Genomic DNA, 15,731 nt, shown 5'->3' with positions numbered 1-15,731 from the left:
CAAGTGCTAGGTAGCAGCCTAGGTGTGGGACATGTGAACAGCCTTGTGTTAGGAAAGAGAACTGCAGGAGCAGCAGCGGTTGCGCGTGTCTACGGGTATCCTGTTCAGTCCTGCTTGTGATAACCAAGGAGTATTTGGAAAACAGTGCCAGGGACGGGAGGGTCAATCTGGAGAAACGGCTCAAAGTAAATCGTGAGATACCTGACGTTTCAGCGGGTGAAAAGAAGGGGAAAGCCTGTAGCACCTGGTGACCTCCAAGATGGAGGGAGGAAACAGAGGGAAACGAGTGTGTATGCTTGTCCAAGGGAGGTGGATGATGAGAGCAGAGCTGGGCAGTGGGTGGACATGTCTGGGCGGACCATGGGGTATCTTACCAGGACACTCAAGGCCATGCCAAATTACCCGGGGCTTCTTGTCATGCTACAGCAAGCAGAGGTCTTGGTAGGGGTTTCGGGTAGCAGATGGGGCACAGGCTTAGCACCCAGTGGTGTGCCTGCAAAGGGGCAGCGGAGCCCCCCATCTGCCTGCTCCTGCTGAGGGAGCGGGCTGAAGAGGGCAGAGCGCCATGCCGGGCTGTCTGCCCTCCTCTACCTGCGGCGGGTCCCTGCCCGCTCCTCCCACCCACCCGCAGGGACCCCCGCAGCTGCCTCTGCTCCCCCACCGAGCCCACGCACTGCCCCTCGCCGACCCCACAAAAAGGCCAGGCCCAGGCGGTTGTGTACAAAACCTGAAATAGTTTACTTTGCTTTCTTTTTTTTTTTCCTTTTTTTCTTTTTTTAAACTTTGCTCTAGGTTTACTTAGATTTCGTGAACTCGATACAAGAGCATTTGATATGAATCGGTAAATAAAACACCGTCATAGATAGATAGCCACGATAAACTTTGTTAGAAATGTACATGTCGCGAAAAAATAATAATACTAATAATAATAATCATAATAAAAAAAGCCAGCGCGACGCCCAGGCCGGCGCGGCCCTCGCGGCCCTCGCCCACGGCCGCGGGTGGCTCTGGTTCCCCGCAGGCGCCGCGCCCCGGTAATGTGTGTATATAAACAAAGCCCATAAGAAATGTACAAATATAAAAAGCTACAAACATTAATAAATTACATCGTCACAAAACACGGAAACACTCCACAAGGTGCTAGTAAAATAACTGTCTCCCTCCTCGTACAAGAAGTTACGCAAAGAGCTGGTACCGGCGGGCGGCGCCCCGGAGAGACTTTCCCCTTATAAAAAACCGGCGGTGGTTATTCCAAAAGCTATGTACAAGCTACATTCTAGGAAAAGGATGCCTCGGGAAACGCAGCTACACAGGGCGACAGGGGGTTGCCTGAGAAACGCGCCCAACGCCTCACGGCCCAACAACGCCTCACGGCCCAACGGCCGCCGCCGCCGCCGCCCCACGGCCCCCGCCTCGCCCCAACAGCCCCGGCCCCGGCCCCGGCCCAAGCCGGCCCCCGCGGTCCCCTCCGGCCCCCGGCGGCCCCGGCCCGCCCCGAGCGCCCGGCAGCGCCGCCCGACACGGGCCGCTGCCGCCCCCTCGCCGGGCGGGAAGAGGCGCGGCCCGGCGCGGCGCCTTCCCGCCTCGCCGCTGCTGCGGCGGCGGCTGCGCCCGAGGGCCGGGGCCGGGGCCGGGGAACCGGCACGCTCCTCCGCGGCCGGGATTAGTATTAACTTTTTGCGGCTAGTCACTCTCAGCACTCTGAGAAAGGACATCTATATTAAAAAATATTTATAGCAGGATTCTGTACACTCCGACCGCTGAAAGTTAAAGGGATTACTGTCGTGGTGGCCGAGAGTCGAGCGGCAGCGTCCCCGGGCGCGGCGCCTCCGGGCTGCCCGCCGGCCCCGCCGCTAGAGCAGCAGCTTCCCGTTCCGGTGGATCTTCAGGATCTTGCCGAGCCGCTGCTTGGCCGTGGCCATCCCCTTCTTCGTGCGCTTTCCTGGAAGGAGAGCGGGGGGGAGCGGGGTGAGGGCCCGCTCCCGCCCGGCAGCCGTGACCCCTCGGGCCCCGCACTGCCTGCCTCCTTCCCCCGGAGCCCCTCCGGGCTGCCCCGCAGCCAGCCCGGCCGCCCCCCCCCCCCCCCCCCCGCCCAGCACCTCCAAGGCCACGACCACCGCTCAAGCGTGGGGGCTCCCCGCCGCAGCCAGCCATCAGACAGGGCTCGGCGGGGGGCACGGCCTCCGAAGAGCCCGCACCGCCGCGGCCGGGGCGCGCTGCTTACCCGCACCCGGGGACGCATCCCTTCGAGCACACCCCGCTTGGGGGGGAAGGCTCATCTCAGCCCTTCTCTGCTGGGCCTCCTCCTGCCTCCACAGTGCCAGCCCTGCCGCCCCGTACCCTCACCCGGCCTGGCTAACTGCTCGCGGGTGTCCTCTTTGCCCACAGGGTGACAGTCCGAACGCAGCCACGCCAGCACCGTCCCGGCTCCGCGATGCCTCATGGGAGAGGCTGCGCACACACGCAGGCACCCCACAGCTCCTCGAACCCGGCAGGCTATTACTGCGCCTGCCTTCGCTATGGACCCGCACGCTCCCCAGGGATCTCTGGGCACCTCTCTGCCATCCTCTAAGGGAAACCTGCGGCACAGGGATGCTGAGCTCGCATGCCACCTTGAGTCCTGGGCCAAGCACTGCCCCCAGGATGACTGGTCCCTTGCCCACCACACTGAGACCGACCCGCGTACCACAGCTGCTCCACGTTTCTTCTTGCTGTCTCTTCCCCTAGCACTAGAAAGACCACCTGCACCCAGCCTTGCCAGAAGGACACTGAAAAGTCGCAGGTGCACATGCACACACACGCACACACCCCTCCTTCCTACAGATTCAAGCTAGCAGCACGGCACTACAACACACCCGAAGTGGACAACGTTCCCTGTCCCCATACCGATGAGAGGACACCACCATGAGCCCAGGCCCTTGCTCGTGAGCTGTGTGGTTCAGTGAGGCCTGCGCTCCCTGCATACTGGTCCTGGGCCTCGTGCACCTACCACAGCTGCTTGCTGCCCCACCGCTCGCCCAGCTACCACTTCATGGCCAGAAACTCCCCCGGTCACCAAGGCACCTGGGACTGCTGGGCACAACACAAACCCACGCAGCCTCTTCTCTTCCCATCATACCGCCATTGGTGCACTCGTGTGCGATACCTGCAGAGACGCAGCTCCTCTCCACTTTTCCCATCTGCATTAAGGGCCCCAGCCTTAAAGACCACGACAGTGTGGGTGACACCTTCCATAGGAAGTTTCCTCATTTCTCATCCTTTCGCCTCACTCTTTAAGACTGAGAGACCTTCCCTGAGGAAGTCCTAAAGCTCCCTAGTTCTGCTTTATCCCACCATCTCCTTCCACAGTTCCTTCATTCCCAGTGATGCCCAATCTGGTAGTCCCCAGGCTCAGGACTCTCCTGTGCTCCATGCAGCAAGACACCCTGAAGTCCCCTTGGTGCCCCCAGTTGTCCCAAGACCCTGCACAGGAGGTCCTGAAAGTGCTCCGCTCCCTGCAAGGTCAGCCACTCGCTTTCTTGGCACATAGCTCCTTCCCTCCTTTGAGGACTGAGCTACACCACGGACAAGGTGTGATCCACGTGCCTGGTCAGGCTCCCTTCACGATGCCCTGACTGGGCCGCCCACCTCACCGGCCAGACTGGGGTTCAGCTCCATTCAGCACTCCTCTTCCCATCGCATCTTCCACTGGCTTGGACCTGTTTCACTAATGCAACCATTTCACCACAGACACAATTCCAGGCAAATACGTTCATTCCACTCTGGTTCTGCAGACAGCCACAGGTATTACCAGCTCCTGGCAGGACCCTAGCACCAACCATGGGCTATGCACACCCTCCTGTATGGCCCATTCAAGCTCCTCTGATGTTCTACTGTTTGCCAGGACGCTGTGCACTACCTCTAATTTGCTCCACTCAAACACAGGGGGATGTGGGAAACATCTGCCACGTTGCCTCACTTTTTACCTCGGGGCCTCTCCCAGTGGGGCCGCTCACTTAATCTTCACACTACGCTGTGCCCGTCCCACACACCTGCCTCTGTCACACTTCCTGAGCAAAGTTCAAGCAGAGAAGAGGAGGTCCTAGCCCAGACTCCAGGACAGCCTCAGCTTTATAATGCTCTCCCTACAGCAGAAAACAAGCGACCTCTTCCTCCCTCTTGGCTTTGTTTGTGTAGCTGTGTTACTCCCAAGGTTTGATATTCCTCTGCTCCCTTGTGGCAACTCTCAAGACAGGTTTGCAGATTCGCACTGCTCTACACCTGCTGGGTAGGATGTCCTCATGTACATGTCAGCACTGGTATTGCTGTGCAAACACCACCCAACCACAGCAGTGCCTGACCTAGCCCTGGGCAGAACAGCCTTCACGGATGCATCTTCCCCTGGACAAGGCTTCACCAGACAGGCTGGACTGTGATGTGACCACTGCAGGTGTTCCTCAGGAGCCTCGGGGCATGCTCAGGAGTACTTCCTAGCATGGGATGCCTCACACCCTGCAGCAATCAGCCCAGCAGCAAAACGCATATTTGGGCCCCCAGGGCCAGGACAGCCAAGGCCATGGGCCCTATCTCCGACCAGATCTGACCTGCCAAAGCACTTCTACATTCCCACGGCAGACACAACATGTGAGGGCCCTGCAAAAGGCACGGATTACATGACCAATTCACCCTTCCCCATTCCTACACCATAACCCCAGGCGTTTCCTGGTACCTTTGGCGGAGGCATTGTTCTGCGAGGATGATGAGGGTCTCCTCTGTGTGAGGAAAACACCGGGTGCCATCGGCTGCGATCCCCTGTTAGGCTGGGCGACCCCAAAGGTGCTGGCCCCTGCGGTGTACTCGTGATCTGTGAGGCTGCTGGCATGTGACTCCAGCTTCGGCTCTGGCGAGCTGCCTTCCTGAGCCGGTTTGTTCGCGTTGTTGGTTGACAGCTTCTTTTTGGTATTTTTTTTCTTCTTGCCTTTTTGTTCCTCCTTTAAAATGACAAACATGAAGCTCAGATTAATCCCCGGAAGACCTTTAGCTACGGCAAGGGCCAGCGGCGTTGCTTAGGGTCCTGATACAACGAAAACCCACGAAGTTTGCCATGTACAAACTGCTCAGGGTCTGTTCGGATACCATCTCGCTCACAGCTCTCTCTGCTGCACACACACGTCTGTCTTTCTTGCATCTACGTATGCACTTTGTGCAGAACTTCCTTGTTTGTTAACTCTGCATACACTGCGGCGAGCAGGAGCCAGCCAGGACCAAAATGACCCTGCCTTGGGAGACCAGCGTGGTTTTGCATGAACAAATCTTTCGATGTTCCACAAAAACTGGCACCTCCTATCTTCAGGTATCTTCATACACTTTCACAATAGCATGGAGGATATTAAACATCCCACTGCTTCACAGACTCTGCTTCCTGCTAGGACACACACATTATCTCTCAACCTGTAACTGCACTTATACATACATACCATGAGAACAGTGGTCTGTCACCATCCTGTTTCCCTTGCCTACCTTCAGTCCGCTTCTTGATGAAACCCTGCTACCATTCTTAGAGCTCTTCTACTCAACAGTACACATCACAGAAGCCCAATGGCACCAAAACCTGCATCTCCAGCAACTTGCCAAGGTGTCTCACCAACCTTGCTCCAGCAGACCCTGTCACCGTCACGCCTCATGGTGTCACATTTGTGGGGCCTATGTGCATGAGGTGCTTAGCATCTATCTGACCTCTTCAGTGACACAACACTTATCAACACCCGAAGTGCCTCAATATCTTTGCTAAACTGACCCATAGCTACCCACGGTTCACCAAATCTTTTGAAGTAAATCCTTACACTTCTCAGCAGCCGATTTCCACAGACAAGTCAATCACACCAGTCAGACTCTCAAACACACATCAATATGCGGTTCATGCACGCTCCTTTCGGGCAGCCTCCTTCTGTCTTAGCCTGGTAGCTATACTCGCTCACTCATACTTCTCTACACTTCCAATACATCGCCTGCTCTGTGCTGCGGTGTTGTCCAATACGTTGTGACACCATTGGACTTTCATCCCATTTATCTCCCCTGAGACTGCTGAGCCTTGTGTCACTGGCATGAATAAACACTGAGGAGGATGGGCACTGCACTGCTATTTCGGCATGAGGGCTGCTGGGGGAGAGGGCTTTCATTTCCTGACAACTACTACTTCTCAAGCAACCTCACCTGCTGTGACAACTTCGCGGCAGCAGCGGCAAGTCCAGTTTCAATGGAGGCAACTCTCGTGCCCTCTCGCACCGGTCTGTCTTGTCGAGGCACTGAGGGGCCAACTCGTGCTACAAGGAAAGCAGATGCAAGTGAGACGTGCAGAAGGTGCCCGTGTGAGCGGCATAACCACACACTGGGCAGCGAGGCTCTGCCCTCCTGAGCAGAGAGGGCCAGGGATGCCACAGCCTCTGCCCTTCCTTCCCCAGGATGCGTGCGAAGGCAGGAGATGCCAACAGCCTCCAGTCACAGTGGCTTGGGGAGAAGCTGCCAATAAAGACGTAACACAGCTGAGCAACTTTGCTGGCAGCTGCAGCTACCTGAAGCCAAAGGCACGGGAGGTTTCTGCCTACACTACAGATATGAGCGACTCCACCATCATTTCCAAATGGGCAGTGTTCACCGCCCCATCAGCTGGGGGTGCACATGCAGTGCCACAAGCTGATGAGACACGGGCTGCTTGTCACACACACAGCAAGCTGTGGAGACTCCCGTTAGTGGGCCACATCAAAGGGGTCTAAGGACACCCTGGCCTGTCACTGCCTCTCATGAGTCGCAACAAAACCACCCTTCCAGACCACCAGCTTTGGCTGAACCTGGAGGAGACTATTCCCACACTCTCTCTCATTACTCTTTACACAGTCAACACCTAAAAGCCATGGCTACTCAGCTGTCTGGGGTTTCACAGTTATACCACTGCTACGGTGGCCACCAATTGTTCCATCACCTGGAATGTGAAGAAAAGTAAACCAACCACCCGCCGAGGAATTACTTTTGCCTGCCAACTGATTGACAGAGGAAGGCTTAACGCTGCTCAGCATGAGTCCCAGCGCACGATACCACTTTCCACTGTGCTGGAAAGGATTAATCCTTCATGTGGTAAAGAAATTGCTAGTTTCGGTCTTACAATTTCCACACTCCTTGAAAAATGGCTGGTTTCTTAGGGACCTGCAGGACTTGGCCTGAGTCTGGGCAGCAGAGACCATATGGACTTACCCGTTGGACTGTAAGGGGCATCATCTGAACTTTTCCTTTTCTTTGATCGGGATTTGAATACTGGATTATCTTCATCTGATTCAAGAGAAGGGTAAACTACAGTAGGAAACAAAGGCAATAGTTTCAGTGTAGGCAACAGCTCTACCCTGCATAGAGGCACACTTGTTCTGTATAGGTGTGGTGACTACAGGCATCACAGCTAGAATAGCAAGGTACCCCAGAAGTACCAGTGAGTGGTGACATAGCTGCAACACTCAGGGGACTTTCTCCTGCTCTCACCCACACACTACACTTGGAAGCTGCTGTCATTGAACTGTGACAGGTACTTTTAGGACACACAGAGAAACTTAGACAGGAAAAATCAGTCTTCCTCTTGTCTGTGGAGCGGCAGCACAGCTAGAAGAGACATGAACAGGTTTTCTTATCTCAAGCTAGACTGCTACTGAAGACACGTCAGTCAACCACTTCATTCAGCACCACACCTTCCTGGCCCATATGACTCCCGCACAGTTAGGCAGAGACAAATGAGACAGAGTGGGAGTATCCAAAAGATGAACGTGAACCATTCTACCAGAGGACCCTTCACAGGCCTCTGGGATAAACACCAACTTACCTGTCTCAACTTTGTCCCCCAGGCTGTATTATGAAGTTTCTGTATTTTTTTTTTCACATGCATTTGATTTTCTTGCCAGTTGCCATTTGTTACATCACGAGTGATTTTGGCATTACTGTGGCATTTGGCCATTGACACTAGAAGTCTGCTGATCAGATGTGGCACAGAGCCTCTGGAAACCAAGCCTGCTCACAACAAAGACTCTCCATTCACTGGCAGCACAGACACATAATGAGAAAATCCACTCCTCAGTAGAGCAGAGCCTTGTTCATGCGTGGCGTCTGTCTGTAAACCACACCCTTGTCCAACAGCTTCATGGAGCTGCCCTTTCCCAAAGCACCTTCCAGCACTACCACTGCATCTCAGCACACACAGTGCACTCTAAACGGCCAGGCAGCCTTCTGCAACACGTCACAGCATCTCCATTTTGCCTCGGCATCTCTGTTAATTATGTGAAAAGGCACACTCCACTTTTCCAATCGTAACAAATGATTTCTGATGGCCATGCTTGCCAGGGAGACTTAAACACACACAGACTCTCCCGTTACGCAGCATACACCTCTACCAACTTCTTGCCGTCTTTGGGACTTCAGGCTTTCCAGTCCCTGTCAGTCTTCACATTATTACTTCTCTTCATTTCCTCACTTCTTATACTCAAAAATGCTCCTGCAAATTATTATGGCGGAACCAATATAACTGGTGCAAACTGGCTTTGTGCCCATTTCTGCTTCAGGTGCTTGCATTCCCTGCTAACACTGAAAATAGCATTGGATCCTTTTTCCAAGTACAAATTCAACTTCTCACTCATCTTAGCTAGAAATTTTAGTGCCTTTGTGCAGACAAGGACGTTTCTGTCACAAGTACCAGTATCTGACACACATTGATGGGACAGTTTCCTGTTTCTTGGCTGACTGCTGCGGTTTCAGTGGGCTTCCACGCTTCTTAAGATCTTTTGATTGTGACATGCCTCAAATACAGTCCACCTGGATGCCTGTATCACCACCGGCTGTGTAGTCAGTATACCTATCATACAGTGTTTGCTTAATTTTGCCATGCAGACCTCTTGTTGTTTGCACTCCTCCTTACCAAAATACCCAGTCGATTTCAATGTGACAGAAAGTGAGCAAATGTATCATGAGAAACATGGGGGGTATTTGCAAACATGCACTAATACGTACATGCATACCCAGGCGCATACTCAGACTGCTTTGTTTGTACTTACCGTAATCTGAATCTTTAAAACAGGCATCTAAGTGGTCCTGGTCTTCATCATAATCTTCAATGTCAATACTGTTCTTTGTGCTTTTCTTTAGTAACCGCTTGCCGGCATTTTTGTTGCTGCCACCACCTGTTTTTTTAGAGTTTTGTGTGGAGATGGAATTATTTTTCGCCTGATTGGTACCCCATGACGTCTGGAGGCAGGACTCTGACGACTGGAGGTTTGCCATCGATAGCATGCCCTGGATTGCTTCTTGCGTGCTGGGTGAGGCAGGTGGCTGACTGCGGGGAAACATTGAGAAATACAAGAGCTATTAGTGATTGCAGAAAAACACGAACCCCTCACAAACAGTTGACTCCTTTCACTGCACGGTGTTGCTAGAAGAGATTTCCTGATTACTGCCCTTTGAGCAGCTGGGCACGCCACAAGTGACACCAGTTATTTTTATGCTAACAGCGATATCACAGACAGCACATTAGATTTGGAGTTGCTGCCCCAGAAGCCAGGAAGCAGTGTGCCACACAGCTGGGCATGTGATGGGCAGCTCCCTGGGGGCTGTTGTCGCTGGTGGGTGAGGACAGGGGTCAGGTAACTTCTGAAAGCCCGTAACAGCATTCCCAACAACACAGTGTCTCTACTACCAACTCTGCGGGCTTATGGGTCAGCACTGGAGGGGGATGTCATGGTGGGCTTCTGCTGCATACTGCCAAGCAAGTAGAGGAAGAATTTGAACAACTGGAAGGAAGCTCATGATCATGGGCCACAGCTCACACTGGGGGCTGTCACCACTCCAGGATCTACTGGAAGAGCAACATGGTAGGGCACAAGCAATTCAAGAGATTTCTGCAATGCATTGGGAGGGTTTTCTGATGTGGATGTGGGATGGATTGATTACAAGAGATGCTGGAGAGATACGGACTGGATGGGTGGACTACAGGATGGGTGGAAACTTGAACTTGCTTTTTGGTATTTTATTGTCAGTTGTCAACAGGCACGGCACATCTACTACAGAAGGAACTACATTCTTACAGAGTAGGCTGAGGTCAAATGATGTGTAATTCTGACTGGCATGTACACTTAGCAAGGTGGGAAAGCACCCTCCCCACAATATAGAAGAATGTAGAAGAATGATAATCCCGTCAGAGAACACCAGACATTAATTCTGCATCAGGCAGAACACATCATCAAATATTTCCAGAACTATGGAGTTTCGGCAAATCGTGGAATGCAAAAAAACTTGCTGTGGTAATGATATTTTTTACAGTTAAGCCACTAACATACAGCATTTCCCAAGTAAATTAGCAGTACCACATCGCTTTCTCTTACTTGATCTTAATTTAATCCACTTTAAACCATTACAGGGCTCCAGATAGAGTAACATACAAGACATAATGGGAGTTTCTGGGCACTAATTGCATTTATAAATAATCCTGAAAATGAATTAAGACTGGTGCTAGCAGCTAGCAACTCAATGAATAGAAGAACATCGAAAAACTTATTTAGGAAAGAGACATTTTAATCCCTTCATTATCATGCCAGATGCCTTAGCCTTCTTTCTCCCTGTCAAAGGCACATTTTACACCATCTTAAGAAATGAACATATTTTCTTTCAATTTTTTCCCCCAACTGTTTCTTGCAAACACCGGACTCTGAAAACACTGCAAACAGACCATCAAGCACTGACCACTAAACGGGCAAATTAGAGAGGAACTGCCTTAAGCAACACAAGCTTCAACAAATAAATTGTGGAATATGATCAAAACCAGTGGTTCTGGGAGTCAAACCACAACCTGAATGTGTGGGTGAAATGTCTCAAAAAGACAGAGCTGCACACGGGACAAAGTGTTTCTCATTAGGGCATGTGCTTGTGTGTGCTTTCATTAGAAGCATTTCAGCTTTCTAAGCCAAAAAAAATTCAAGAAGAATCAGGAAGCAATTTTTAAGCTCTGGAAGGCCATATCCCCTTTCTGTAGCTTCACCAATGATTTTAAAAAAACATTTATGAAAGTAAACTATCTGTGAGTCACAACCATGACTTAAAACACATTTAAAATGAGCGTGGGAGCAGGAGCAAAGCAGCCAGAGTGCTTCTGCCCCCATGCTCCCTTCCCAGCAGCTGGCTGGCAAGGGCCCTTCAAACACACAGCGAGGTGGCACTTGGCGATAGCACAGACCCTGCCACTGCTCTGCAAATCCCGGCAGCCTTGCTTTCCTTTCCTCAAGCTAAAAAATGATGTTGTGGATGAACAGAGAAAAAGACACTTTAAGAAACTGACTGGTAGCAGTTTGTGCCTTTTGCAGTGGGCTCCACTTCAGCATTTTGCACGGCCTCCCTTTTCGGGATTTTATTGTCTCCTTTTACTCTTCTAAAGACAAGGACACATGATTGAGAGATTAGTTTACTGCAATAACCGTTTGCTGCCTAGCAAGCATCTGGTGATTTTCAGCTGCATATAGTGCAGGAACTGAAAGAGGTCCACACTGGAAACTGCCAGCTACCCTTGCAACACCCAGCACTGCGCAGTAAACCCCAATGCAGCCGCTGCACGGTCCACAGGCAAAAGCACCACTCAGATGGCCAAAAAGGCACGGCCAAAGCAGCACGGTGGCTGCCTGGATGACCCACAGGGCTGGGCTGTGGAGGACGAGTCCGAGGTATGCCAGGCCCAGCTCCCACCCACAGCCCACGCTGAGCTGGCACAGCGCCGGACAGGCCAAGCTTGCACCCACACGGAGCAGCCTGAGCTCAGAAGCCTGCTCATGAGCCACGTGCATCGTCATCATCAGCAACTGCCTTTCTGCTGCTGCTCCCAAGAGTTGAACCTGGCAGCACGTTTTCACGTTATTAACACAGAGAAGCACCATAACAGAAGGGAAAATCTGCTGTTAAAACTTATTCCCAATAAAACCTCCCCCAGGGCTGACCAGCCTGAAGTGCTCGTTAGGACAGTGTGATGACGAGCAGGGAAGGGCAACTCATCTCGGTGGGAACCTGAGGAAGAAGACATTGGTCTGTATGGCACAGGTGGCTTTGCGCCCTACACACAGTGTTCTCTGCAACTATTTGTTGTGTTGTATTTAAGCCTCAGGGTCTCAGTGTCCCAGAACAGCTTGCGTTGCTAGCGGTAACTTCATCAGGGAGGAGAGCATAAAGCATCCCTTCAGGCTACGTTTTGGGGCTTTTACATTGCCTGCGTTAACCCGCCTAGACTTGGCAAGAGCATCCTTTCCCTGACAGCATGTTCCAGAGCGGGTGGCAATAGGCAAACAGCTGTGATTGTAACAAGAATACACACAATTCAGCACAGACAGACTAAGGTTTTACCTCCCTAGTTGAGGCTGGCCCCTGCGCTGTCTGGGCACAGGAACGATCCCAACACCCTGAAGCTAGGAGAGGATATCATGCAGGCACCTGGTGCCTCACTTTTCACAACCAATTCTACTACTGCCATCTCTGTCTGAGGGTTCAACATCTCTAGGCAGATCATCTCCTTCCTTTCATAAGCAATTACTGAGCCTTTCACCTATACCCCCATATTTAGAAATTGAATTTATTAATTTCAGCAGAACTTTACTCGTTGAAGGGTGGCTTCTTCCCCATTCTCCATGTTGCCTACACAGATGGCTGGAGGCACTGAAGGGCAAGGTGGAGATGAGAGACAGTAAGCTCACTAATGTCTCACCTTGTCTCTGAATAACTATCGCCCAGTCTCATCTTATCATTAGGGGAAAAATAGATAAGGACGAAGGAAAGTCACAGGAACCAATGAACATTTTCTAAATGGAAATAAGAACTAACTTGAAACAAGAACTATCTCATGGGGTTACAGAGAAGACAGAGCCAGACCCTTCTCGGTGGTGCACAGCAACAGGATGAAAGGCAGTGGTCACAAGCTGCAGCAGGGGAAATCCCAACCCAACACAGGAAGAAAAAGTGCTTGCTGAGGGTGGCCAAGCAGCTCACACAGAGAGTCTACAGAATCCCTGTCCCTGAATATATTTAAAACTTACCAGGGCAATGCCCTGAACAACCAGGCCAAACTTAGCAGCTGGCTGTGCAGTGAGCAGGCGGCTGCACTAGGTGACTTCCCAAGGTCCCTTCCAACTGCCGTTACTCTGGAATGCTTTGAATAAGAACCACTGAAAAACAGTTGTGCATGTAAGGGGAAGGCAATAAATCACCATCCTCTCTCTGTGATAGTATTTCCCTGTCATTTCTGCATTTCCCCTCACCCTGGGGCCAAAAGCAAATGAACTACAAAGAAGAAGTGGAGCCAAGACAGTAATGACTTATCAGTATTTTGGAGAAGTCACAGTTGTATAAAATTATGGAACTCAAATGATTTCAAGTATAAAACCAGTATTTCCTTCCATACTTGAATCACACCTGGAAACAACAAATAATTTTGAACAGTTCAAGATCACATGACTACCAGTCCCTCCAACCTTTTTTCCATATTCCACTTCAGTTCTTTCAGACTGTCTCTACCTTTATAGCAGACCTTCTGCAGGACCTCTGTCATCATCTCTCCCCATCTTGCTACCATTGACACAAGTACAGGAGATGCAGCTCTCTAGAGCAATCTAGGTAATGCCATCAGGGCATTTGGTTTGGTCAGCTGCAAATGACAGTCCAATATCTTACAGACTAAAGTTTCACACAATTCAGATAAGGTCATTATCACAAAAAAGCCCTGACCTGCTCCCTAAGTTACTGCTGGGGTTCAGCAGCACTGGGACTGGTCTGACAGGGCTCCATGTTTCCCACTTGAGAGCTGGCTCTCATCTGCACAGACCACTGTGTGAGCAAAGGAGATTCCACATAGGCCTACCTGCACTACTGCTACGTGAAGTATCCAGAACATACATTCATATATATATGTATATATATAAATGCATACATACGCCTACCCTTTATCTGCCTCACAAGTAGAGAAAGATGGAAATTGTTCCTGAGAGTCAGACACAACCACATTGGCATTATGTTGCGACACAGCATATCATGTTTCTTCCATTTTTTTAAAAAAATCATGTTACGGCCATTTAAAAAGCCTAGCATAATTATGAAATGAAACATAGTAATTTCATTTATCGGGAGCTTTTTTCAATCAAGCTCCAACGCACACTGCCAAAGCCTAATTGTTTATACAAGAGCCAAAATTGATATGACACATTCCCACTGAACTACCACACACAGTGTAGTAATTCATGCAGAGTTTAGTTACGTGACTGCGTTTGCAACTTTGATTTCAGAAACCACAAAGTCTACAAATACACTGTGTACAGAGCCCAGGCTGAAAGGAGGAAAAATGAAAGGCCAGAGTCCTACTCCATTACTGAGCAGCTGTTTTAACCCATTGCAGATGGCAAAAGACACCTCCCAAGCAAGGAAGAGAATCTTTGAGGACCATTTCTTTAACCTGTTTTTTCCGCTTACCCCTGAATTTGTGGACATCATAAGCAGGCAGCGAACCATGTTATACATGGAATGGCTAGTAGTGTAAACATGGCCAAGGCAGATTTCTTTTAATTCTTACAATGGTTGATAAATTTTCTTATTTTATACCAAACTTCAAGCATGGGAGTCATATTACACTGGCAACTTTATTCCCAGAGTTAGATAACACCTAACTACCTGCCGACATGTCTAATTACCTGCCAAATGTGAGTGTAAATTCAACACAAACACTAGTTCCATTATGCACCATAACACAGAATGGAAAAGGAATTCACAGGAACAGTCAAACAGACAACAAGTGCCAATGTGATTATTTCTTTTGAAGAGCACATACAGAGTTGGGGCCAAATCTCAAAACATCAGGAAAATCTAGAACCACTGACCCACTTGAACTCAGACAACAAAAAATATTCTATTTCCTGGGAGCTGCAGACACATGGGTACCTCTCCCCATACCCTCTGCAATCATAGGAGGTGGTTGGCTGTTTTGATCAACCACTCCTTGTTAGGGGGAAGGCAGTAATGGAGGAAAAACAGGACTAAACTGAGATTGTATCTCTTCCCTAGAAATAGCAGCCTTGTCAAGATAAGCCTTCTAAGGATATGTAGTGACTATGTTACTTGACTTCAAAATCATTGGCTTTTTTCACCCCCATTAGGAATGAAAAGAGAACTCTTACAGTAGACTCTGCATGCACACCTCAGTTCAACACAGAGATGAGGATCCCTGTCACTGTGCTGCAACAAGTAATAAACTCTAAGTGTTGATGCAAAAAGGCAGGACTGTCTCTCACAGAGCTGCTTGGTACTTCCCAACAGTCAATATAATATGCTTTAATCTCTTGCAACCATCTAAGCTGTGAAAGAGACAATTGCCTAATAAATTGAGAAGGTTGAACCAGAAAATGTTTCTGGTTCAGCAAGACTCCCTCCTTTAGATTTCCCTGTAGCTCTGTCACCACACTGCAACCTTAAAAAATTCCATCTTCTCTCTTAACATCAAAAAACCTATCTTTTTTTTTTTAAACTGCTTTTAAAATTTGCTTCTATGTTTTCCCTTGGTAACTTATTCCATATGTTCCCCTTTGACCACGAGGCTTATCTTTTGGAATTCTCAGTTATGGCTTTTAACTTCCAATCTTTCCCAGGTTTAGATAATATCTTCCTCTCTGAGGGGACCTTCTCATTCCATTTTAACAGATTCTTTCAAATTT

The 15,731-nt window shown here is 50.1% G+C and overlaps 1 protein-coding gene across 3 annotated transcripts in view; it reads right to left on the bottom strand.

Moving 5' to 3' along the window:
• Window positions 1-1,716: 1,716 nt before the first annotated feature.
• PHF2 (PHD finger protein 2) overlaps window positions 1,717-15,731 on the bottom strand; it is an 86,405-nt gene continuing 72,390 nt past the window's right edge. For 2 of the 3 annotated variants that reach the window (XM_030043475.2, XM_030043473.2), the window contains exons 18-22: window positions 9,063-9,340; window positions 7,228-7,323; window positions 6,193-6,302; window positions 4,709-4,970; window positions 1,717-1,942 (exon numbers count right to left, since the gene is read on the bottom strand). In XM_030043475.2, the coding sequence (XP_029899335.1) occupies window positions 1,854-1,942; window positions 4,709-4,970; window positions 6,193-6,302; window positions 7,228-7,323; window positions 9,063-9,340 (835 nt within the window). In that variant the 3' untranslated portion in view covers window positions 1,717-1,853. The remainder of the gene's footprint in view (window positions 1,943-4,708; window positions 4,971-6,192; window positions 6,303-7,227; window positions 7,324-9,062; window positions 9,341-15,731) is intronic. The other variant, XM_030043474.1, reaches the window with a different exon arrangement.

This window comes from Aquila chrysaetos, chromosome 20 (assembly GCF_900496995.4).
Source record: "Aquila chrysaetos chrysaetos chromosome 20, bAquChr1.4, whole genome shotgun sequence".
NCBI classification, from domain to species: domain Eukaryota; kingdom Metazoa; phylum Chordata; class Aves; order Accipitriformes; family Accipitridae; genus Aquila; species Aquila chrysaetos.
This window is presented reverse-complemented; position numbering and strand designations above follow the sequence as displayed.